We start from the raw sequence: 26,146 nt of genomic DNA on the forward strand, positions 1-26,146 counted from the left end.
TATTTGAGTCAGTATTAATTTTGGTTCAATCCGAAATAAACGATAATGAAAATTTTGACAACCAAATAATTATTCAAAGTGCATAAATGATTTGAATAGGTGAAAACGTTTGTAAACATGCATCCACTCGGATTTTTGTACTTATTTTAATTCATAGCCAAACAAAAGTTATACGTTTCTAAAAACCGATAATTTCGTTCAAATTTTAAAGGATCGATTTTAAAATTTTCGTTGTAGATTACTCTTTAATATAAATCAACAATATGGATAATTTCAATTGTACTCAATTCAATGTCTTCTGAAAACCAATATTATCATCTATTAAATATGATTTTACAAAACCCAAGTTCCACGACAACATCTTCATCGTTTGGGAGCAATTCAATGCGCTCATTAGATGTCTCGTCTAGGTATATGGGGATGATTCAACTATCACTTTACAAAAAAATGCGGAATAATTTTTTCATTCTTTTCGATTACGTAACTACAGCCTCTCCACCATATTACTTTTTGCATGTTATATTCAGTATTTGGAGAATTCTTCAATTTTTTGGACCTTCTTTTTGCACACGCTATTATAGTTTTTGGGGTAAAGACACAACAATGTCAACAGTCAATGATGTTCTATCATTCTTCTTTTCCATTGTTCCAGCATCATTCCATGATGTTGCCACTCCATATTTCATGTTAATCTTTAGTTGCCTATTTATTGTCTTCTACATTTTCATAATAATTTGTGCGCAAGTCTATTCAAAGCAAGCTAAACTTCCCAAAGTTGTTCCTCCGATCCTAACTGTATTCTTTGGTACAGCTGGTTATATTTTGCCTCCTATTGCCTGTGAAATGGCAGCAGAAACCATCGGGAGAATGATATACAACAAACATGAATACGTAAATGCTATGAATATCATTGGAATTATCTTAGTTGTGTTTACAGTTTCGGTTTATGTTTGGCTTGTTGCGGCAATATACTCTGTAACCATTACGTTTAGGCCCGATTCGTTACAAACGATAGTTCCTTCCGTACAGGTTAGTGTCATTTTGGTAACTCTAACCTTATATACAATTACAGGAGTTGCATCAGAACTTTCTTTATATCCAAGAGTAGTTTTTACATTGCTTGGTGCAGTAGTATATCTATCAACACTGTTCGCTACAAATCAATACGGTGGCTTCGTAGTTATTGGATATAAGAAAGCAATTTTCGCTTCTTCGATTTCTGGCATCATTCTTTTATGCATTTGTGTTATTTTCGAGCTCGTTAATACTCATGGCAAAGAATATGTCATACTTGCCATATTAGCTTTGTGGATAATAATTTATTTCGTTTGTAACTTTTATTTAGAACATGAAACAAGCAAATCATTAATAATACTTGATGAAATTGAAGAATCTCCTGATAGATTCACCGAACTCATCAAATCGAAAAATCATTTTTCGAATGTCGTCATTGCAGGCTTCAGATATGCACATCCATTATGTTTATCATGGAAAATATACAAAGCAGGCATAGAACATTGGCCAAAAGACATAAAAATATGGTTATCATTTTCTAAATTCATTGCAATTTATCCTGCAGAGACACAACAACTAGATTGGGTAGCAAACAACATCATGCAGAACAAACTGAAAGGATCTTTAGCTAAACACACTCTCCAACAGATCCAAACAATCATTAGACAAAGAGAAGCCAATTTAATTCCAGAATTAAAATCAAAATTGGATAAAATTGGAAAACAAGTTCAAGCAACTAAACACAAAGTAAGATATATCTGGGATTTAATCATCCAAGGAAATGTCCATGAATTGGAAAGTGTTGTACACAGAGCATATATAGCTATTGATAATTGTGAAGCTGAATTCCAACACTTAATTCGCATGTTTCCTAATTCAAGATTCGTTGCGAGATCTTATTCGAGATTTTTAAGGGATGTTGTTGCTGATTTTGCAGAGTATAATAAATGGAAACAGAATGTTATGTTGTTACAAAGAGGTGTATCTGTTATTCCTGATCAAACTCATGAGTTTGGTTTAAGAGCATTTCCTTTATTACCTCAAGTAATTGATTATTCAGAAGATGATCAAATGAATGCGAATATTTTGACAGAAAATACTTTGACACAAGAAATTGAACCAGAAGACGAACACCTTGAAACTGATACTGATTTAAGAATGTCTGTACGTGAATCTATCAATGATTTATCAATTCCCGCTTATAGAACTGCAAGAATTGTTTTCATTCTGTTGTTTTTGATTTGTTTCTTACTTCCTGTTGTTGTTTTGGCAGCAATTATTCCTAAGAATATTCAAAGCATTACAAAACCTCTCAATTTCATGGAAAAGATTTCATACATAAGAGCACAGATTTTCCAAGTTGTTGGATTAACACATCATTTAATTGTTGAAGAAGTTGCTTCTATGCCTCCTCTACAATTATATGATGAACCTGCTCCTGTTCATTTTGGAGGAACAGCTGATACAAGAAAACAACTCAAATATGTTACAGATTTATTAGTACAAAGAACACAAGATTTGAGTGAAGTGATGTCATTCAAACCAGGTAATGAAAACATGGAAAAAGTTAGAGGATACATGTATAAGAATGACGTGAAATTCACAACTTATACAAATGATCCAACACAGCCAGGAACAACAGAACAAGTATCTGTACAACATGGCATTATGCAGTTCAGTGTTTTAGTTACAGATCTTCTTAAAAAAGATCATTTCGAAAACAGAACATTGAGTGAAAGAGAAATTGTCACAATTATTTCAAATACAAGAGTTTTGACTGAAGATTTAAGTGCAGCTTTGAAATATTTGACAAAATATATCATCGAAACTGATGATTCATTAATCGAATTAACGAAATATATTATGATATTTGGATCTGCATTTATTTTCATTGTTTATATGATTGCCGCTTATTTCATTGTCAAAGAAATTGCACATGATAAAATGGCAATTTACAGAGCAATTGCAAGTCTTCCTAAATATGTTGTAAGTCGTGTTGCTGATTCATTTAAAGTACTAAAGAAAGATGAATCAAATAATTCGAAGTCTATCAATTCTACAACGAAAGACGACGAACTCAACAAACAAGAAGAAAACATGCTCAAAATATTTTCAACATCAAGTGAATCTGATTCTTCTTCAACATCAGATTCAATAACAATTATCGTTTGTGTCACGTTTTTGATGTTAACAAATATTGCTTCCATATGTGTTTTAGGCAGTTTTATTATCAAAATCGGAAAAGCCATGACATTAAGTAGTCCACAAATCGATTACATGATGGCTGCTTATATGTTTGAGTTCAGTAGTGTTGTTGCAATGAATTTGGCTGCTTGTCATTTTTCTGGTTATGGAGTTGCAAGATATAATGGAGAACAACTATTAAATATTGCTCAAGAATGGCAGAATAACGGTATAATTAATTATAAAGCTGTTAGATACGGAAATTCCACATTAAATGTACAAGCTTTCTCTATTATGACAAGTGAAGAATTAGCAGGAGTTCCTCCTGAACATTGCGTTTTTGGAGAAAATCCAAAGAATTCTCATGATGTCTACAGATGTTGGAATCCTGATTTGTTGACAACTTACGTACAAACGGAGATCAAATCAATGATCTTTAAATATAAGAATGAAAAGATTCCTATATACGCAAATGACACAAGATTAACTCAATTGTGGCATGCCCATATTATACATTTGTTTGAAATGTATTATAACGATTTGTTCTCTAAGATTGTACCGAAAATGACTGTCTCTTTGAACAAGGATAAGCCAGCAATCATAGGAGGTGCTTTCGCTATTTTGTTTGTTGGTTTAATTTTCGAAGCAGTAATTTTGGGACTTTTAAGTAGTTCTGAAAATCGTCAAAAATTTGCTTTGAGATTGTTATTGCATTGTCCAGGAAATATTGTTATAACTAACCCATATTTGGCACAGCTTTTAGCAGGAAACTTCAAAGACAGAAGGAACGAAACATCAACAGGTGATGCAGAGTTTTATGAAGTTTTAGTTAAAGATATGCCTGATGCAATTTTGATGTTGGATATGACAGGAAAAATTTTATCTTCTAACAATTCAATTGAGAGAATTTTCGGTATCAAAAACGAAGATATTGTTAATCATTCTGTTATTGAATTTGGAAATGATTTTAGAAATGGAAATCCATTCTCTTTGATCGAAACAAAGAAACAATTGACAAGTGAAGATGATTTCGAAGTTTGCCAAGTCTACAAGAAGAAGGATGAAAGCGAAGTCCATGTCAATCTTACATTCACTGTTTTGAACCAAAACATTATTGTTACAATGAGAGATGACACACAAACAGTGATGTACAATATATTGATTCAAGATGAACGTACAAAAAGTGACAGAATGTTAGCATCAATTTTGCCACCGAGGTTAGTTGTAAGAGTTCAAGCCGGAGAAAAGAATATCAACTTCGCAGTACAAAGTATTACTGTTGTATTCATGGATATCGTTAGTTTTACTCCTTGGTGTGGAAGTTTGCCTGCATCAACTGTTATGGCGGCTTTGAACAGAATTTTCAAAGAATACGACTCAATTTGTGCCATGCATACAACAATGACAAAGATTAAATGCATCGGTGATTGTTATATGGGAGCAGGAGGTATCTTTGCTGATGTTAATCAACCTGCTTTGCATGCAAAAGATGTCGTTGAATTCGGTTTGGAATGTATCGAAGGTTTGGAAAGAGTCAATGAAGAAATCAACCAGAAATTGCAGATAAGAGTTGGTGTAAACACTGGTGGTCCTATTGTTGCTGGTGTTTTGGGAACAGATAAGCCAACATTCGAAATACTTGGCCCTGCAATTAACATGGCCCAACAAATGGAACATCACGGTGTTCCAATGAAAGTTCACGTAAGCAGAGCTGTCTATGAATTGATTTACGGCGGACCTTTTGATATCAAAGAGAGAGGTGAAGTCGAAATTAAGAATGGCCCTGTAGTTACTTATCTCATTGAAAAGAAGAAGAATTAATTTAATTTTTAATTTTTTTTTGTTTTAAACTAAATCTTTGCAAATTCTTATCTATTTATCTTTCTGTTACCTAATCTTTGGTATTATTTGGTGTTATTACTAAACCAAAGTGCCATTATCAAATATTCGAAATTTAATTCTTGAATATGAAATTGATTGACTTGACATTAGAAAGTTATTTTATATTGTGAGAAAATCCTGATATACTGATTAGCGTAAAGATCAATTAATGTATAAAATTTGCATAAATTGTTCAGATATTGTCCAATCGGTTTGAGCATAAGACTTCTATGAACAGTTAAATACATCTACATTAGTTTTAATGCAAAAATTTAGATGTAAGAGATATAAAAGTGTCAATGACTTTCTTCTCGAATTGCGGACTTTCTCCAGAGCAATTAAGCACATATAACACATTACATCATAAAGAAGATCACTTTATTAATAATGATGGAGAACCACAGGCTCCAGAAATGCGTGGAACTGGCTTTAAAACAACAATAAAATTCTTTACATCCAGAGATGTTACAACAGCATTACCTCATCGTGACCCAACACCTGATTTCGAACTTGGAAATGGTATCCGCGATTGGTGGATAGGTCATGCCACAAATTTAATTCAAATAAATGACAAATTTATGCTGACAGATCCAATTTTCGACAAATACGCATCTCCTATACCAGGAACAATCAAAAGGCAAACACCTCCTGCATGCGAAATTGAAAAATTACCAAAAATTTCATTTGTTTTAGTCAGCCATTGCCATTGGGACCATTTGAACAAATATTCCATCAAAAAATTGGCCCAACTGAATCCTGATTGCAAGTTCTTTGCTCCTTTAAACGTAGGAAAGATGATGGTCGATTGGGGCATCAAAAACGTTACAGAGTTCGATTGGAGAACACATTTAGTTGTAGATGATATCGATTTTACATGTTTTCCATCTCATCACGGAAGCGCTCGCTGGGGAAATGACCAAAATCGAACTCTTTGGTGCAGCTGGATGATTACATCAGGAAACTGCAGTATCTATTACACAGGAGACACAGCCATTGGCCCACACTTCAAAGAAATAAAGGAAACTCTTGGAAGGGGTCCAGATCTTTTCATTGTAGGCATTGGACCACAGAATCCACCAGAGATGATGAGAGCTGTACACATGGATGGAAAGGACACACGGGAGATGGCCAAACTCTTAGAACCAGTGAGAGTTGTTCCAATGCACTATGGAACGTTCCCTCTTGGTTTTGAAACTGAAAAAACTGATTTACAAATCTTCATGGACCACGCAGAGCCAGAAAAAGCTATTGTTATTGATATCGGAGGCCGTGTTGATTGGAACGGCCAAGTTTTTGTTAAAGGAGCTTGAAAATACTATGAATAAAATATACTGTTTAAGAATTATTTCATATACTTGGTTTTCATAAAAAAAAATTGATGATTTTTGAAAAAATTTAATTAAATTTTTTATAAAATTCAAGGTTTTGCAAGAAATTAAGTAATTACCAAAACTTTATTCATTGAATACAGTTTTAGCATAGCAGCAAATGCTTCATAATATAACAAATTATTGTCAATTTTGAAAGAGTAATTTGGATATCTCGTCAATTATTGAGAGCGGAGCAAAATTTGCAAAGAAAGTTTTGCTCTGCTCTCAGTAATGTACAAAATATAGATATTATTAATTTATATTATAAATTCAGAATTTGACTTTTAATATCTTAAATTGAAGATATACCCTAGACGTCTATTGTTTTTCCAGAGATTTATGACGATTGTTAATTAAAATCATAAAAAATGAATTTTGAATTAAAAGAAACATACAAATAAAACACAATATTTATTAACAAAATCAATGAACTCCGAATTTTGCTTGATGTTTAAGCTCCGCAAGCTGTCGTTTTAGATTCATGTTATTTTGACGTGAATTTTGAAGAACAACTTCTCTTTCAGAGAGTATTTTCCTCTTCTTTTCTAATTGGGATAATAAATTAACTGTCTGGTCTTCAAATGATGGCTCATCATCGTTATCTATTACTTTAGGATTATTTTTAAGATTATTGAAGTCATTCATAGCCTGAGTAACATAAAAACTTCCTTGAATTTTAACACTTTCAATAACGCTTTCTTTACTTCTAAGAAAACTTTCAATATTTCTTAATTTCTTTTGTAGAATTTCCATTTTAGATCGATGATGATGTTCAACATTCTTAAGTTCAAGCTGATATCTGTAGTCCATACTAGTGATTGTTGTAAGCTTTTCTTTCTGTAAAAATCTAAATTGATTTTCATTGTGCTCTAATTCATCAATACATTTGGATAATTTCATCTTGTTTTGACGTAGATTCTCGTGCCTTTCATTTCCAAGCTGAATAAGAGTCTTTTGTAGCTCTTGTTTTCTTGCTTCAAAAATTACGTCTCCTTCATTAACAGTATTTACGCGAAGCTCTTCTTTTGATAAACTAGTAAGTCTTTTTGTTAAGCTTTTATTAAATTCCGTTAATTTATTGATACGTTTTTGAATTGATGCAATTTTAGCATTTGTTTGCATGTAATACTTTTGATTTATTTCTGTCATTCGTTGCTGAAATGCATCCTGCATAAATCTAATGTTTTGATCATGAATTTTTTGTAATTCGGCAATTTCGAGTGTTTTTATAGAATTTTGACGAGAAGATAATGTTCCAAAAGCAGATTCAATACGTAATTTCTTTCCTTTGAGTTCTTGATCGATTAATCCGCATTGTTGATCGATTATATTGATTTTATCTTTTAATTCGTTTATTTTTGATGTATAAGAATTGCTTAAATTCCTAAATCGCTCGATTTCGTCATCCATAATAGTAAGTTCACGTTGAATTCTAAATCTAATGCTATCAATTTGTCTATTCATGACTTTTTTTAGAAAAAAATTTAAAACTGGAAAAGTGACAAATGATTTTTGCCGTTTTGCACCATGAAATAATTTCTGATAAATATTTCAGACGATAAAAAGAAAATATTTGGTCTTGTAAAAAAAAAAGAAAAAAAAACTTTGGTTCATCATCATGGTGCTAAAGCTGATCAACTCAAATTAGAAGATCTTAGTGATCAATCACTCCCACCGCATACGCACCTAAATGAGAAAGGAATTGTTGTTTGTGATTGGGGATATTTTGGAGATGAACCAGCCACTTATAGAGGATGTTGGAAATGTTTCAAATCATGTTTAGTTAATGCTTTTTGCGATTATCCAGGTTATTGTAAATGTAGTCCCGGATATATCGGTGATGGCATCACAAAATGTTCTCCTCCTGTACCAGATGTAATCGGCTATTACTCAAATTCTATCAGATATTTCAGAAAAGGCGATAAACTTGCATTTCGTTACATGGGTGTTATTGACCACGTTCATATCGAACGAGGATTCTGTAAAATCGGTAACATTATAATTGAAGCAGATTATGCACGTAATGGTGTGATTAATTGTACAATACCAATTGATATTACAAACGAGTTTGTTGCTTCAGTCTCTTTTGATGCTGTTTCTTGGTCTCAACCAATATTAATACCAAATATTCAAGATATCAGATCTGATCCAAGAAGAAACTTTTATTTATTGTTAATTTCTTCTTTACTCTCTTTAATTTTAGTTCTTATCTACATTCTATACATTAACACTCACAAAAACAGAAAGCTTGAATAAAATATAATGTAATAATACTTATTTTTCTCATAAATTTTAAGGGTGCCCTATAACGATAATGTAAACATCACAAAATTAACCTTATTAGAACTCGAATGTATGGATTATCCAGATTCTAGTTCTCAATATAATAGCCTTAAATAGTTAAGAAAACACTTTAAATTCATGATGTTTGTAAAAATAAGTGTTTATGATCTACTTAAATTAATTAAACATTCAAGAGAAAAATTAAATGAAAGAAGATCTTCAAAAACAAAGTTTTTCTTATTTTTACTTCTAAATAAAATAAGTTCAAATGAAAATGGAAATTCTGCTTCACATTTTCCTAATGAAAGTAATGAAAGTGTAAGATCAAAAGAACTATTTCGCATTTCATTTGTATAAACTGAAGCATCATAACTACTTGCAGTCAAAACATCTCCAGTACAGTTTATAACTGTTATAATACCACGATAATCTGCACTAAAAGTATTATCTGCTTTGTTTTTTAAGAAAATACATTCTGAAACAGTAACATTTGATGAATAAGAAGAATGAATAAGACCTAAATAATAATTACTAGTATAACATGAGTTGTTTCTGAATAAAGATCTTTTCAAAAATGAATCAGGTGTTTCATAATGACACATGCAAACTAAATCTGATTCATGATTATCATTAGAAATGAAACAACAATAGTTAATATTAACTGGACTATAATAAAAAGAATAACCAGCACAGCTTTCACATCTTGTTTTAGTGTTGTTTGTAGAAATTAGACTTTGTAATCCGTAGTTATGATATATACTGGAAAATCCAGTGTAATCATGACCGCATTGATAGAGAGAACTTAAATTTACAAGATTTTTGTTTGTATTTGTTTGAACATCTGTGTATGAATGTTTTCCATTGCCTGGTGTGTAGCATTTAAATGAACAGAATCGGTCTTGAACAATAGAACTAGAACATGAGAAGTAGATGCAGCCACCGTCTCCTGAAGAGCGAGTAATATTACTGTATGTACAGATAGAATGGAGTAATTTGATAGAATCCTTTGCGCAATTAATAACATTGTCGGAAAAATCTTTGAAATCGGAAGAAAGTAAGAAAAAGTTTGAAGAAATAGTTGGTTTTTTGTTATCTGTGATATCAGTATAGTCTTGTGTTGGCTGGCCAAAGTATTCTTCCCATATCTCGCTCGGAACTCCAGCCTCATTGAAAGCTAGAGTTGAGCAAAGATTTTGGAGAAAAAAAAATTAAAAAAATTAAAAAAATGGAGGAACTTCCCTTTTTTGTACATCGTTGTATAATTGAAATATCCTCCGAGAATTGTTTTCATAACTCTCACATACATACGTATATCTGAGGAAAAGGTAGTCAAGTAAAATATTCCCTTATTTGGGCATCACAATTTTGAGGATTTCTTTGATCAAATTAGAAAGTCCTCAAAATAAAGAAAGCATTAAGCGCTTCATTCTCATTATCTGAAGCACTGAATTTTTTAACAAAATTTAATCACTAAATGATGATTTTTTTTATTAAAATCTAACTAATATAGAATATATGTTTAGTTAAGAGCGCTGTACAATCCATCGTCGGCTTTATTTGGTTCTGTGACGTAGAACAAGCCGAACAAGAATGAGAATACAGAGATGAAAGCGAAGATTGAGATAGACCAGAATGTTCCGATTGCTTTATCCAATGGAGTGAAGATCTGGATGACAGTGAAAGCACACAACCAGTTTGCTGATGATGCAATACTTGTTGCAGCCGATCTAACAGCAGATGGGAAAAGTTCTGGAACAATGTACCACGCGACAGGACCAGTGCCGAGACCGAAGAAGAAGAGGAATCCGAAGATGGCAGCGACTGGAGCAATTTGTCCCCATTTGTATTTGACTGAGAATCCATATAACAATGAGAAAACAACAAGGCCACCAGCACTTGTGCACCAAGCAACTCTTCTGCCGGCCCACTCAACGAACAATGAGGAGAGGAAGATTGTAATGATCTGGGCGCTGCAGGCAATGGCTGATGCGATACCGGAATCGACTTTGATGCCTGCGTTGTTGAATAATGTTGTAAGGTTTGTAAGGATACCGTTGATACCGCAGAATTGCTGGAAGAACATAAGAGCGATGCCAACAATAAGACCTTTGGCGTATTTCTTCTGGAAAACTGATTCTTCGTTGGTTTCTTCCTTGTCTGAAACGGCTGGTGACTCTCTGACAAACCAAATAAGTAAACCATTCAGTGCGCAAATACCGCCACCAATGATTGTTAACTCACGCCAGTTCAACCAGTTGCCGCACAGGTAAACAATGACGAGACCGATGGCAATGCCAAGATTGTTTAATGTTCCGAAGAAAGCTGTGTGATCCTTTGGCGCAATTTCGACAATATACATTGGAACAATGGAAGAATAAGCTCCCATGACTGATCCGAGGAAAGCACGAATGACAACACCGAGCCAGAACAACTTCTTTGTCATTAAAAGCAATAAGCCCCAGAAAATTGCACCAACAACGGAAATAATGAAAGCTGTTACACGACGGCCAAAGAATTTGAGAAGAAGGTGAGAGCAGAATGGGCCAACGATAGCAATAAGTGATGAAATTGAGTTGAAAATGGTAGCTTGGAAGTCAGTTAAATTAAAATCTTTTTGAATTACAGGAACAACTGGTGATGGGTAGCCCAGGACGTAGCCAAATGTTAGGGCACCAAGCATAATTACTAGAGCTTCAAGAAGAAGAGGTCCACAATAAACCATTCTCCGAAAGAAAAAAATGAATTTGAGAGGATAAATTTATGCCATCAGAAGAAGTGTTCATTTTCGGAATTTTGGGATTAATTTGAAGTGTTCACACTAAGAATATGCTAATTTTTTGAAGTTCAATCATCGTTTGAAAAATCGATTGTCAGACCAATCTAAATTTTGCCGATAGGCTTACATTAATGGCATAACGAGATTAAGTATGCCAATTAAAGTATGGATACACATGTTTTGGATATCAAAATCTGATTTTATCGTTGAATATTATGTTGAAAAGACAAAAATCTAGAAAAAAATATGAGTTCCTTTACTGAATAGGCATATTTCTTGATATTGCTTCTAAATGAATCTACCATAAGGCTTTCTATTCATTTTATTAAATTGTTCCATTCCTGAATAGCAAAGAATTCATTCAAAACGATTAGATGTTCAGATCATCAGTTATCAAGTTCCATTTGAAACCAAATAGCAATCTTATCTATATATTAACCCTTTATTTAAGGTAAATATTTGAAGTCCAGAAAATTATTAGCTTTTTTACAAAATAATTGATGAAAAATGTAATGTATTGCTAAATTGAAATCACACTAGCTTATTAATTATGCCTAAATACTATATTTTAAATATCATATTAATTGTTTCTCATTAATGAAACGAATCACTAGGAATTTACAAATGAGTATAGGATTGCAGAGTTAAATACAAACAAAAGGATTGTAAATGAACCATATGATTTTTTCATATCATCAAAACGAAAGAAGTCGCATATAGAAAAGTCATACATATTTAATTTATCTATAACGACAAACAAAAATTAATAAAAACAGTATTCATTTCCTTGATGAAAATTTTGTACCCGCATTTTGACCTTTTAAGCGATCCGGATCGAGCAAACTACCGTTTACCTTATTACTGCATGGGAAGAATCCGTACAAGTAATTATTACTTCCAAAAGTCTCTTGAACAGGTTTTCGAGTTGGCGGCGAAAGGTTACGAGATTTTACGTGGAAATTACTCGTCTTACATGCAAGAATTCTTTCGCGTTCTTTTTTAACTGATATAATTGTAGAATTTACAATCGTTTTGATTTCGTCTGAAGCGTTAATTTTATAGTATAAATCTGAAGGTTTAACGTGGAGATTCTTCATTGCTTCTAAAGTTGCAGGTTCTGTGAAGTTAGGGAATGCATAAGGGTTAAAATTTTCGATTGATATCTGATTTGACGAATCAGATGAAGGAATAAAACTATTTTGGACTGGCCTAGGCGGTGGAGATTTGGAAATTCGGGGCGAATTAATTGCTGTTTTGATATATCTGTCATTATACAATCCTGGATTATTAAAAATATATTGATTGTCTTGCAATTCATAAGGTGATTTTACTGCGTTTTTTCTCGATGAATCGATCGATACGCCTTTATCTTGACTTAATAAGGAATCTAAAGTTGGAAAACAAAAGACAGGTAAGTTTGTGTCACTAGTGACAGGAGTAAGTTTCTTTTGATGTCCGTGATTTCCTCGCTTAGGAAGTCGACTACTGAGTATTGCAGGTTGTTGCTTCATTCGATTTTTTTTATTGATTAAACGATCGGTTTGTATTCAAAATTTGTTTTTCAAGATATCGTTGGCACAATCATCATGTGCTCTTAATAGTCTGCCGCATCCAAATTCAAAATTATGCTAACTATAACTGCGTAAGTAATCAAATTTAGTTGATTTCTAAGCCACTTTTTGAAAGCTTAATTAAACAGCTTTTTCAAATCTTTTATCAGATAACTTGCTCTATTAGATATAATTAATAAAATATTTAATTTATTCCGATACACTTAACATAAAGCGTTTAGAGTTATTCAAAATTTTTCTTTGTGAGTATATCATACAAATTGATTTGTTGATTAATATATAATTATTGTTATAAAATTTGATAACCGACGTTGTATATGAAAATTTCAAAGTTTATTTTGTTCCAGTATAGTGATTCTGTTTTATAATTTGACTTTTTATCGTTTTTATCAAAAATTTCTTTTCAAAATTTTCCTAACTCAAAACTATTGTATTTCAAGTATTCCGGTTGTGCAGTTATTACCTTAACAAACTAGAATGGATTTAATGAATAGAATAAAAGTATGCGTTTAAAGTCAAGATATATCAAGGAGTAAAATTAAATTCACCATTTTTCTCTTGAACTATATAATTTTATGCATATAAGAGATATTATTAACACAAAATTATAGAATATTCATTATTTTTATTTGATCAATTTTGGTCACTCGCCGCGTATAAGTATTTGTTGATCATTTATTAGTTATCACATGATATCGATACAAAACATTGTCTTCATAATTATATAAACACAACATTTTGTGTGTTTTAACTTATTTTCGCTAACAAAAGGATGTTTCATTCAAAATTCAATATTAAAACTATCATAATATGTTAATATTACATTTTGGACACACTATTACTCATTGTTTTGCTATTTTTGATCTTGAATTTTCTGATTTTCAAAAATTTAAAAGAAAAATACAATTAAACACTCATTTACTTGTTTCTATTCAGTAAATTAGTATCTTTTACATTTCATTCTCAAGAATATGTTTTAGAGTTTAAACAGAAAGAGAAACAAACTTAAGAATACACATTGTTGTTCGATTGATCAATTTCATTCTCAAGGCTCTTGAATGATTATGGCCGTTTCCATAACAAAAAGATTTTTATTACGTATTTCATTCTATGATGATTTATCAAAATTCGAAATATTACGCTGAAATATGAATATTGTTGAGTTGGATTTGTGTTTTGAAGTATTAAAGAAGCAAGCGTAATAAACATATCAACTACAATGAGATAAACAAGCTTCTGTGAGTTTATCCATTTGTGTTGAGTAGTTTCTTTTTTTCCGCTTTCTACTGAATTTGAACATTAGACAAAACATCGCTCTGGTCATTAATTTCGCAGTGGAAAAAGCTTTTCGTATCGATTTGATTCATAATCACATAGAATTCGAAAAGTTATTTGTTGCTGAGAAACGTAGTTAAAGTTTATAAGAAGTATGTGTGACAATGTTTGCGATGTACATGAATTTTGTGGATTTGAAGTTTGGTGGTTGGAATTCTGTATCAATTAATTTTTATTTCCTTGGAATAATAACATAATTTTCGCTTGATTATCTTTTCCTCAGATATACGTATGTATGTGAGAGTTATGAAAACTACTCTCAGAGGATATTTCAATTATACAACGATGTACAAAAAAGGGAAGTTCCTCCATTTTTTTAATTTTTTTAATTTTTTTTTTCTCCAAAATCTTTGCTCAACTCTAGCTTTCAATGAGGCTGGAGTTCCGAGCGAGATATGGGAAGAATACTTTGGCCAGCCAACACAAGACTATACTGATATCACAGATAACAAAAAACCAACTATTTCTTCAAACTTTTTCTTACTTTCTTCCGATTTCAAAGATTTTTCCGACAATGTTATTAATTGCGCAAAGGATTCTATCAAATTACTCCATTCTATCTGTACATACAGTAATATTACTCGCTCTTCAGGAGACGGTGGCTGCATCTACTTCTCATGTTCTAGTTCTATTGTTCAAGACCGATTCTGTTCATTTAAATGCTACACACCAGGCAATGGAAAACATTCATACACACATGTTAAAACAAAAACAAACAAAAATGTTGTAAATTTAAGTTCTCTCTATCAATGCGGTCATGATAACACTGGATATTCCAGTATATTTCATTACAATGGATTACAAAGTCTAATTTCTACAAACAACACTAAAACAAGATGTCAAGACTGTGCTGGTTATTGTTTTGAAAATAGTCCAGTTAATATTAACTATTGTTGTTTCATTTCTAATGATAATCATGAATCAGATTTAGTTTGCATGTGTCATTATGAAACACCTGATTCATTTTTGAAAAGATCTTTATTCAGAAACAACTCATGTTATATTGGTGATTATTATTTAGGTCTTATTCATTCTTCTTATTCATCAAATGTTACTGTTTCAGAATGTATTTTCTTAAAAAACAAAGCAGATAATACTTTTAGTGCAGATTATCGTGGTATTATAACAGTTATAAACTGTACTGGAGATGTTTTGACTGCAAGTAGTTATGATGCTTCAGTTTATACAAATGAAATGCGAAATAGTTCTTTTGATCTTACACTTTCATTACTTTCATTAGGAAAATGTGAAGCAGAATTTCCATTTTCATTTGAACTTATTTTATTTAGAAGTAAAAATAAGAAAAAACTTGTTTTTGAAGATCTTCTTTCATTTAATTTTTCTCTTGAATGTTTAATTAATTTAAGTAGATCATAAACACTTATTTTGTATTATAATTATATAGGGAGCGGTTTAAGAAGGCATTCGACTTGAGGTGACCCAATAGGCATGAAGGGGGACAACACTGCGTCCTTATATCATTTGCATCTTGAATATTTGATTGAGACCAAAAAATTACTTCGAAAAAATTTGATCAGTATTGTACAATCAAACACACTATCGCGTACATATCTTCTTCAATACTAATAGAACCGAATTTAGAGAATCCTTATCATATTAGTAAAGCAATTAGGCGAAAAAAAAAGAAGAAATTGGAAAAAAAATACATTTACAAACAAATAGCAACAACTTACCAGCCAGAATAGCTATTCCTATTCTTTTGAGCAATAAATTTGGCAGTATCTGTCAGTGATGACTTGGCACTTGATGCCAAAACGCCAGATTGAATACGGGAGTTGCATAATGCTCTCTTTGATAAGCGGACAGTTTCTAGCATTCGCTTTACTTCGTAAATTGTAGGTCTTTCAGCCGGATTTTTAGTCAAGCAAGCGTTTATTACAGTCCTCATTGTTCGTGAAATGTAAATTAAATGATCTCGTCCATTTCTAAGCTCATGAATACAGTAGTTGATATTCTTTGAACTGAAAACTGATCTTCCAGAAGCAATTGAGTACAGAGTAACTCCAAGTGACCATACATCTGCTTTAAATGGATCGTAAATTGATGAATACGATATTTCTGGAGCAGAATAAAATTTTACGATTAAATTTTGGTCAGTTTCTACAGAAGATGTGCCGCGTGCTGAACCAAAATCACGTAGTTTGATAGATCCTGTTTCATCCAGTAAAATATTTGAAGGCTGGATGTTTCCATGAGAATATCCTCTTGAATGCATTGCACAGAGGGCACTGATAAGGTCACGCGCATAAGTCATGAGTTGTGTATCACGTAATTTTTGTGTTGAGCCAATGAATTGATTTAACGTTCCCTGGCTACAATACTCAATTATTAAAAAGAGGTATAAATCTTTCCTAAATGCGTCAAAAATGCGAACAATGTTGGGATGGTCCAAAGCAAGCAATGCATCGACTTCTCTGCTATAAGATTCGTTGATAGATCTATCTTTGGGGTTGTCATGAGTAACTTTGCAAATGTAAGTTTGGTGATAATTCAGGCATTTGATAAGAAGTATCTGAGAGGAATGTCCATTATACAGAACCTTCACGAATTCGTATCCATATTGATGAAGGATATTAGATATAGCTTCCATTTTGAGAAAAATGAAATGTTTTCAATTATTTGAATTTGATTTTGACAGAATCTGATTATAACTTAACTTGATATAGGCCAATAAAATATGTTTACGCTAATTGACTGTGAAAAAATTTGAATCATCAATGAATTTTCTTGATTTTTGAGAGTGTTTAGAATTTAAATTGGTAATTGAAATTTTCTAATCTCAAAATTACTTGGAGATGATTGTGATATAAATGAAATAATCAACAAATAAAAATATAAAATTGTTCTGAAAAATTTGCTTCATCAAAAGCCAAATGTCATTGAAGAAGTTGAAAAGTTTCATTATAATATAGTTATGAATCAAATATTTTCGGTGGCTCAAAAAAGGGAAACAGATTGATAAATTGAAATTCGAGTTTGAATGTATTGATAAAATTTTAATAAAAATAGAAATTCTTGATTGTACTATTATCATAAAATGATTTTCATTCGGGAAGATAAAAAAATAAAAAAAATTAATATATTGAATACTATTCAAATCATTCTCAATTCAAATTTGTCGAAGATATAAAACATTGTTTGAATTAATACTAGATGATTTTTATACTTGATCGGAAATTTTTTTTGACAGATTTTACGGTTCAAACTCAAATAAAATGACAATCCTCTTAAATAGATTGTGAGAGATTTTATACATGTTATGGAATAATTCGTTTGATCATTCCTAGGTATAACATAACTTCAAAAATTAAACTTCAATTTCGAATTTTTTCAAATCATTACCAAATTTAATACAATTAATATTCAGTCAATATTTACTGAACGAAAATTTTTCGTGACAAAAATTACTATTCAATTTAAATTATAAAACCGATTTATCAATAGTATTCAAAATTCTTATCTGCTCTATGTTTAATAAGCAATGAATGATGCATTATTCAGATCATGAAGTTAGGATGCATGTTAAAAACTATATGATCGCGATTCTGATAAGAAAATTATTTTCGATACCTCATAAAACTCTCTTGTTGTCTGTTATAAATTCTAATTAATTGATTACATATAAGGTTTATATTGTTCATTTGCATATACTGTTAACATTCGTTCACTTTGCTATTCTATTTAAATAACCAGCATTTGTTCGAATAACATTTAATAATATTGCTCATATATTATCATTTGACAAACGTTCTGTAATCTCAATCTTTAATTACCAAATCCAAAGACAGATAAATATACAAATCTTTATTTAATTGAATTGGATTCAAACACTTCCAAGAAATTCAACCTCAGATCAAGTATTTGGTATGATTATTTTTTCGATAATTTTTTTATAAACAAAAATTAAGATATCGAGTTAATAATTTATTTGATTTTAAATCCCTATGCTTCACAAACAATGTTCCCTATTATATATTACCTCAAATTATGATTAATAAGAAATTTCAAGATGAAATTTAGAGTTACATAAGCAGAATCCCCTGTCTCGATCATAAATCCATCAGGTTCCTTCATTAAATTTATATAATGTTTGATTTTTTGTATTTTCATGAGAAACAAAAGAAAATTATTGGAAAAAAACATAACATCATCAGTTATATATAAATCTAATTCATTGACCATGTGTTAATTCAATTCAAAGTATTGGCCTTTTACATCAAACGTCTGAAGACCGAAATAATAATTTCCGTAAGTATTTGTACCAATTTGCGTTATCTTAAAGCATTTAAATTTGCCTTCAATATCAATATCTTTCTTAAATGTTTGATTTAGTGATAAAGGATTGTTTTCCACTTCATCAATTATTATCCATTCTCCATCTATAGTTTTGCCTTCCAAACGCCAGCTTTGAAGACAATAATCTTGGTTTGTGCGAGAACATCTTGAAACTATTTCATATTTTTCAGGAATAAAGTAACCATCTTTAATTTTGAACTTAAACCAAGAATTTTCTTCATCCTCTGTCTGTACATCTCTATCAGGTAATTCGAAATTGTTAATTTGGTCAAGTTCTGATTTTTTAAGATCCGAAGAACATTCAATTTCATATTTTTTATTTTGTGTCATAGAAGTTTGACTTCCTTTGATTGGAGTATTTCGTGGATATCGTGTTAGTTTAGAAAGATCTGCATTTAAACGCTTTTTCAAACAATTCCAAATGGGATCGAATTCATTGGAAACAAGGCCATCTACGAAGTCGCAGAATTCAGAAATGCACAACTTTGAAACATATTCAAGATGTATATCTTTGAAAAGACGGATGAATTCTGGTTTTACCTTTGAAAGGCCAATTATGTATTTTAATAATTGATCTTCACTATTAACAACTAGCTTTTGGCAAAGTAAAAGGTATTCAACGAAGTCAAAGCCTAAATTGATTGAGCAAGGAATTAAATCGTTGAGATTGTATGAGTAGAAATGGCTTGCTATATATTCGATTTCCTCAGCATGATTATACAGATTATCCTTTTCAATAAGCGAAGATATGTTTTTAATTGATAAATCTTCTATTTTCGTATTAATTTGACTTATTTTCTTAAGTTTTTTATCCCAAGAGTTTCACCTATCCTTGATAGGTCATCAAATGTCTTCTTATCAACTTTGGCTTTTAAAACTCCTGTTCTGATGTAATTTTTAAAAAGTTCAAACGCAGTATGACTTATTCGAATATCAAAACTGAACTTCCTTGTAGCTAGATCAGTCAAATGGATTTGTTGAATACTTTCACTGATTAATACGGCAACATTCATTGACGTTTCAATTTGATGGTTTTGCAAAGCAATAATGCATTTATCCCCTTCTAGTGCAGCAAGAACTTGAATATTTTTGGAAACTAAATTTATACCTATTTGATTATGTGTCATTATTATGTATATAATATCGGTGCTGCACGCCGTTAAATATCATAGTCAATAGCATATGATTTGGGCTAAAGTTGATGAAAATAGATATCAAAGTCTGAGATATATCTATTAAACTTGAATTAAGCAATATTCTTAAATTTAGATAGTGGAGCTTTATTTACATGTCAATTGCCAAGTCACTTTTATTATGAAAAAATATTTTTTATTTACAAAGTCAAGTTGACGCGATTTTGCCAATTGTAATTCTAGATATTTTCATGCATCAAAATAGAATTGCATTGGCATGTAGATAGTAAATCACTAATAATTTGAAAAAATCTTGAAAATATTTTACTTGTCAGTTTGACGGCAAATTCGGAACTAATCGATTTTGAACCTAAGTTTTTATTAATATTGAATATCCTTATGATAAAGAGACTAAAACAATGAAAAATAAAATGCAATTATTAGCAGGCTGACAGTGTAAAGTTCTCAAATGTTGAAGTCTTACGGCTGGGTGAAAAATCAAAAATCCAAAATTCGAATTTTTAGAAATATATGCATATTGTTCTATATCAATTAATTTTCTTCTATTTTTAATGAAATTTCTAAAAAATTGAATTTTGATAATTTCATTAAAGTCAAATTTATAAATACATATAAATAGAGATTACATTTGGATAAAAAAATCTTCTCTAACTCCAATTTGAGAAAATAATATTTTGAAATTTGGGAGATTTCTGTTGTTATTTTAAAAGAAAGATCTCTAATATAAACATTGAATAAAGATAAACATGTTTACACGATTATAAAGAGATAGAAAAAATTATTTACTTAAAACTTCTTATAAACAGATGCAGTTCTGCAAGGGATATACAAAGGAATCTTATGGGGGCATCCCTGCCATGGTCCCATGAACGAAGTATGGGTGACATTTTTATCAATGCAGTTGTGACCGCCAAACCAGTCATCATCTGACGAGAGGATGCATTTGTAGTCACCAGGCTGACTGACACCAACTTCGAAATCGGAGTAAGAGAATGTAGAATGGAAGTTAAAAACAAATAAGAGATTTCCGCGCTCGAAAGCAATAACTTTGCTTTCATTATCACTTAGAATAAGATTAATATTATCAGAAGACAAGAAATGTTCACGCTGCTCAAGACTAAGCATCGCGTTGTCAAATCTTAAAAGATATTTGTATCTTAAGTGGTCAGTAACAGGAAGATCGAATTGTCTGATGCAGTGTTGGTATGAATAGTTATTTCCTTCACGAGGGAAGTCAATCCATTCAGGATGACCAAATTCATTACCCATAAAATTCAAATATCCTTGTCCACCTAATGTGAAAGTAATGAAACGAATGAGTTTGTGAAGAGCAATTCCTCTTGCGATACAGACCGTTTCTGGCTTCAAACAGGACATGTTTGTGTACATTTCAGCGTCCATCAGCCAAAAAGCAATTGTTTTATCGCCAACAAGTGCTTGGTCGTGTGATTCACAATAAGCAATTGTCTTTTCTTTGTATGGTCTGTTCAATAACTCTTTAGCAAGGTTTTCCATATCCCATTCTTCATCCCATTGGTCTTTCAGCATTTTGATCCACAAATCTGGCACGCCCATGGAGAGCCTGTAATCAAAACCGATTCCGCCGTCTTTGATCGAACGAGCAATTCCGATCATTCCGGAGACGTCTTCGGCAATTGTAATGGCATTGCGATCGTAGCTGTGGATGATATCATTTGCGAGCATTAAATATGTAATTGCGTCCCTGTCAACATTATCATCGAAATATTCGTTGATGGATGAGTAATCGAACTTCTTTCCATGATCAACGTAGAGGATTGATGTAACACCGTCAAATCTAAAGCCATCAAAATTGTATTCTTCGAGATAAAATCTGACATTCGATAATAAGAAGCGTCTGACTTCATATGATCCGTAATCGAAGCATCTTGAGTCCCAGAAAGGATGATTTCCACGCTCGCCTGGATGGAAGTACTGATGTTCTGACCCGTCAAAATAATTCAGACCTTCAGAGACATTTCTTGAAGCATGGGAGTGTACGAGGTCGAGGAAGACACAAATACCCATCCAGTGGGCTGTATCTATGAGGGATTTCAAGTCATCTGGCGTACCGAAGCGAGATGAGACAGCGAAGAAGTTTGTGACTTGGTAACCGTAGGAACCATAGTATGGGTGTTCCATAATTCCCATCAGTTGGATCGCATTGTAGCCGTTCTTCTTTACAACGGGTAAAACGTTTTTTTCAAACTCTTTATAGGTATGAACTCTATGTTCAGGACCGGCCATGCCGATATGTGCTTCGTAGATGAGCAATGCGTCATCAAGTGGTCCTGGTTTTGGATTTTTGAAGACGTATTTGTGAGGAGGATTCCAAAAGACACCATTGTATTCAACATCATGTTCATTTTGGCGTGTATATTGGATCCATGCTGGAATTCTCCAAACAGTTTCGCCATTATTGAGTTTTAATACGCATTTTACTTTGGAATCGTGCATAATGACTGGTCTTCCTTCATAATCTGGTATAAATAATTTAAAATGGCCATAAACGTCCTCTTTAACACATTTCGTGTATGGATCATCGACATTCCAATCGTTAAAATCGCCAACCAAGTGGATTTCTACGGCATTAGGAGCCCATTCTTTATAAATAATACCTCCATCCACTTTATGAATGCCGTATTCTTTGTATGCTTGAGAAAATTTTTCTAAAGAGCCTTCGTTTTGGGAAATAAAAGCTTTAGCATTAAGATAATCATTCATTCTTTCCTGTATTTTGTTATTGTAGGGTTCGAGCCATGGATTATCAACTAGAATCTGCATAGGTGAAGAATACAATTTAAAATCAAATGTTTCTCAAAACCGACTAAATAGTATTGAAATATTGAATTGCCTGTGGCGATTGCAAACTACTATGTTCAATCGATATGTGTGGTATTTTGGTAAGATTTTCTCATATCAGTTTTTTCAATTAAAAATATTTCGAAATTCAGTGTCCACCCATCATTCCTATACTTCTCAAATGTGATTTGTTTAAGCAAAAGGTAGAGAGATGTTTTCAATAAGTTTTGGTTAGAAAATAAAATTTGAAAGAAAATGTAATATGTAAATCCTTCAAAATTCAAATGTCACATTTGAAATCTCATTGCTCTGTTTTTATAAAACCTAAAAGAGTAATATCAATACATCATAAGGAATAAATTGAATAGTTTTCAAAAATTTGAAATAATTGATTTAATTAAGAACCAACCGGGTTTGTTTTAATTTCGATCTTCGTATCTACACAAGATATGAGCAATTCTTTCAAACAATTGCTTAATTAGTTTTTTCAAAAATTTGAAATGGCACGATGACGAACTGAAATCATAATGGCCATTTCCATCCTACCGGAAAAGATATTATTATATATCTTCGCAAGAGAAAGTCAACCTCACAAATTGTGATCGAACCAATTCTGAAGGCTATACTGAAGTTAAAATTCGAAATCTATTTTATCAAGAAATTATACCATTAGCACATGTCGATAATATTGATAAAATTTGATCGTGTACTATCCAAACAAAATCCTCAGTCACAAATTATTCATTGACCAATGCAAACATCTTCTTGTAAGAAAGGATTTGTCGAATCATGTCAAATAAGTTTAGAAAGATTTATCCTCTATTTTAATCATGTCCATGGAATTAATGAAAGCACTTGAAGCAAAATCATTCAGAATTAACACACTCAAATGCAAATCACTATAACTAGCTTTTGTCAAGCATTCTACTTTGATAAACTTGACATTTATTCAAACATTTGACGAAAACTGATGTAGGGTTAAAACGAATACACGAAATATCAAGCAAATTGAACAAATGCTTAACTTAAAACATTCAAATATAAAACAGTCATTTATCGTTGAAAAATACCGAAAAAAAATAAATCATTAAATGCGAAGATTTAATAGTTAAAAATCGAAATATTTACTGATACTCAAAGAGTTTATTACTGTATTTTAATAAATCTTTTTGAATTATTTCGATATTAATATTGATATAATGAATTATACAAAATTAACTTGTAGATGATACTCTCCTACTGGCTTCTGTTCAATCCAGGGATTCGTAAATTATCTTTAATTAGAAAAATAGGATTACGAATAAATATTTTTGAATTTATGGTATAATTTCATTGCAAAATTAATTGTTAGGTATTTGTAGCTTGTTTCTTAGTTCGTTTTATTTGAAAGTAATCAATCGGATTTGTAATTATCTTTTTGTCAATATCTTAGTTAAATACAAATGAGTTGATATTAGCTACTGTTTTTCACAAACAAATATATGTTTTGTTTCGGAAAATGAAAAAATGAAAAATATAATTGAAGATTTGTAAAAAAATAGATCATGTTTTTTCTTTCTTACCTGAGACCTATCGAGGCGCATCTGCAAACATATTTTTGCGCGATTAAGTTTCTGTTTATTTTCTTTTTCGCGAAGCCATTCAGAGTAAGGCTTCCCAGTATTTTTGGGAATAGGTTCTGGTGGCTTTGCATCGGACTTTCTGTTCTTTTGTAAATAATTTTCAACTTGACGCATTGATTTTAGTTCTGTTTTAAGAATAGCATCAGCATGTGATTCTCTATAACCACTTTTCATGATTTTTTCCATTGCTTTTGCCTCTTCGGCAGTATATTTTTTATCAGAGCTGTATAAAAAAGTAGTCATAAGAATGTCACTTTTAAATATCGGTTATCGTAAAAATAAGGAATGTTGTATACATTGGAATCATTACAAGATTGGAAACCACTTAATTGAGTCTATTATTGTTGATAAACCCTGAAAAATCCTAGCTGTAGCACGTAGAAACAGCTAAAATTTAGATTGAGAGATCAAAAAATTGTTTCAAAAATTTTCAATGATTGTAAAATATAAATCATTCAATCTGTGCATTTTATTGAATGTTACGATAAGATCCGAAAGTATGAAATTTCTCCATGTCATATATACTAACAGAATAACAGCAAATTGTTTCAGAACTATTCAAATAAAGAGATCAAATATATTATATAGGATGTGTTTTATGCATTAAATAAAATCATTCATTCCGATAAAAACTTCAAATCCAAATCAAATTTATTTAAAGAATACTTTGAAATCTATGATGATTTTGTTGGAAATGGCCAAAATTTATCTCAATCAATTTTGTGAGATTGACAAAATTTTATCTCCAATAAAAAATTTGCTCAAAAATTACATTCGATGAGTTCCGCAGATAACATTCCAATAAAAATTGTTTTGCTAGGGCAGAGCTCAGTTGGAAAAACATGCATTGCTTCTAGATTTGTTAAATCATCCTTTCTACCAAACGCAGTTCCTACAGTTGGTGCTTCATATCTTACAAAAACAATTTCGTTTGAGAAACAGGTTTATGAATTAAATATTTGGGATACAGCAGGACAAGAACTTTATAGGAGCCTTACTCCAATGTATTATAGAAATTGTCATGCGGCTATTGTCGTTTTTGACATTACCAACAGACAAAGCTTTGCATCTGCTTCTGATTGGATTAGTGAAGTCCGTGCTACTGGTGAAAAGCCTTTACTTGTTTTAGTCGGAAATAAAATTGACTTAAATCAGAATCGACAAGTTAATGATACAGATGGTCAAGAGCTTGCAGATCAACTTGAATGTTTATACATAGAAACAAGTGCTCTTTCAGGCATAGGTATAGAACTTCTATTTCAGAACATTATTAAAGGCCTAAACGAAAATCCGACATTAAAATCTCGACTTGTATCATATAGTAAGTCAGGTCAGCTGCCTGATGATTTCCAAGAAGAAAAAAAATCTTGTTGTTAAATTATAAATCTATCCATTTGTTTTTAACATGAAAATTCTATTTCTGATTAGATGAAATATTCATTCAAGAAGCCACAACGTGAACGATTTTTTTTTGAGGGAATCTTTTCGGATATTGATACATTTGAATATTTGGTGTAGCTCGCAGGTATAATGATGTTTCCCAAAACAATTGAAAACTGCTCCCCTCATTCAATTTTGTAAAAATTCAATTCATACAAATGCATTGTGATGTTAATATATAAATGTATGAAAATGTGTTCAATATTCGCGTAGAATCATCCCTTTTCTATAATATATCATCCAATACTGATGGTGGTGGCCTTTGCATCAATAAAACTAATTTCAAAGTTTTGATATTTTCTTCATGTTTTAATAGATGCTCCTCAACTAACTATGGAGGTGGTGCATTTATTAATACGACATATGCAAAATGCTCTCA

At 31.5% G+C, this 26,146-nt stretch overlaps 10 protein-coding genes across 10 annotated transcripts; 5 read left to right on the top strand and 5 right to left on the bottom strand.

The window, feature by feature from the left end:
• Positions 1–298: 298 nt before the first annotated feature.
• On the top strand, positions 299–5,071 carry TVAGG3_0612140 (guanylate cyclase protein; the record flags this gene model as incomplete). The annotated part of the gene is made up of 1 exon (XM_001316696.2): positions 448–5,019. One exon carries the CDS (start codon positions 448–450, stop codon positions 5,017–5,019), a length of 4,572 nt encoding a protein of 1,523 aa, XP_001316731.1.
• Positions 5,072–5,378: 307 nt separating this feature from the next.
• TVAGG3_0612150 (N-acetylphosphatidylethanolamine-hydrolyzing phospholipas protein) lies at positions 5,379–6,485 on the top strand (the record flags this gene model as incomplete). Its single annotated transcript, XM_001316695.1, has 1 exon — positions 5,379–6,389. One exon carries the CDS (start codon positions 5,379–5,381, stop codon positions 6,387–6,389), a length of 1,011 nt encoding a protein of 336 aa, XP_001316730.1.
• A 387-nt stretch (positions 6,486–6,872) lies between these two features.
• Positions 6,873–7,913, bottom strand: TVAGG3_0612160 (uncharacterized protein; the record flags this gene model as incomplete). The annotated part of the gene is made up of 1 exon (XM_001316694.1): positions 6,873–7,913. One exon carries the CDS (start codon positions 7,911–7,913, stop codon positions 6,873–6,875), a length of 1,041 nt encoding a protein of 346 aa, XP_001316729.1.
• A 141-nt stretch (positions 7,914–8,054) lies between these two features.
• On the top strand, positions 8,055–8,705 carry TVAGG3_0612170 (uncharacterized protein; the record flags this gene model as incomplete). The annotated part of the gene is made up of 1 exon (XM_051240068.1): positions 8,055–8,705. One exon carries the CDS (start codon positions 8,055–8,057, stop codon positions 8,703–8,705), a length of 651 nt encoding a protein of 216 aa, XP_051086655.1.
• A 1,542-nt stretch (positions 8,706–10,247) lies between these two features.
• Positions 10,248–11,721, bottom strand: TVAGG3_0612180 (major facilitator superfamily transporter; the record flags this gene model as incomplete). Its single annotated transcript, XM_001316693.1, has 1 exon — positions 10,252–11,454. One exon carries the CDS (start codon positions 11,452–11,454, stop codon positions 10,252–10,254), a length of 1,203 nt encoding a protein of 400 aa, XP_001316728.1.
• Positions 11,722–11,783: 62 nt separating this feature from the next.
• TVAGG3_0612190 (uncharacterized protein) lies at positions 11,784–13,042 on the bottom strand (the record flags this gene model as incomplete). Its single annotated transcript, XM_001316692.2, has 1 exon — positions 12,288–13,019. The coding sequence occupies one exon, from the start codon at positions 13,017–13,019 to the stop codon at positions 12,288–12,290; it is 732 nt and encodes a 243-aa protein (XP_001316727.1).
• Positions 13,043–14,699: 1,657 nt separating this feature from the next.
• On the top strand, positions 14,700–15,791 carry TVAGG3_0612200 (uncharacterized protein; the record flags this gene model as incomplete). The annotated part of the gene is made up of 1 exon (XM_001316691.1): positions 14,700–15,791. One exon carries the CDS (start codon positions 14,700–14,702, stop codon positions 15,789–15,791), a length of 1,092 nt encoding a protein of 363 aa, XP_001316726.1.
• Positions 15,792–16,104: 313 nt separating this feature from the next.
• Positions 16,105–17,025, bottom strand: TVAGG3_0612210 (protein serine/threonine kinase protein; the record flags this gene model as incomplete). Its single annotated transcript, XM_001316690.1, has 1 exon — positions 16,105–17,025. One exon carries the CDS (start codon positions 17,023–17,025, stop codon positions 16,105–16,107), a length of 921 nt encoding a protein of 306 aa, XP_001316725.1.
• A 3,547-nt stretch (positions 17,026–20,572) lies between these two features.
• Positions 20,573–22,862, bottom strand: TVAGG3_0612220 (GlgB family; the record flags this gene model as incomplete). Its single annotated transcript, XM_001316689.1, has 1 exon — positions 20,672–22,687. The coding sequence occupies one exon, from the start codon at positions 22,685–22,687 to the stop codon at positions 20,672–20,674; it is 2,016 nt and encodes a 671-aa protein (XP_001316724.1).
• A 2,242-nt stretch (positions 22,863–25,104) lies between these two features.
• TVAGG3_0612230 (GTPase protein) lies at positions 25,105–25,731 on the top strand (the record flags this gene model as incomplete). The annotated part of the gene is made up of 1 exon (XM_001316688.2): positions 25,105–25,704. The coding sequence occupies one exon, from the start codon at positions 25,105–25,107 to the stop codon at positions 25,702–25,704; it is 600 nt and encodes a 199-aa protein (XP_001316723.1).
• Positions 25,732–26,146: the final 415 nt, after the last annotated feature.

The sequence above is a fragment of the Trichomonas vaginalis genome, chromosome III (assembly GCF_026262505.1).
Source record: "Trichomonas vaginalis G3 chromosome III, whole genome shotgun sequence".
Taxonomy (NCBI): domain Eukaryota; phylum Parabasalia; order Trichomonadida; family Trichomonadidae; genus Trichomonas; species Trichomonas vaginalis.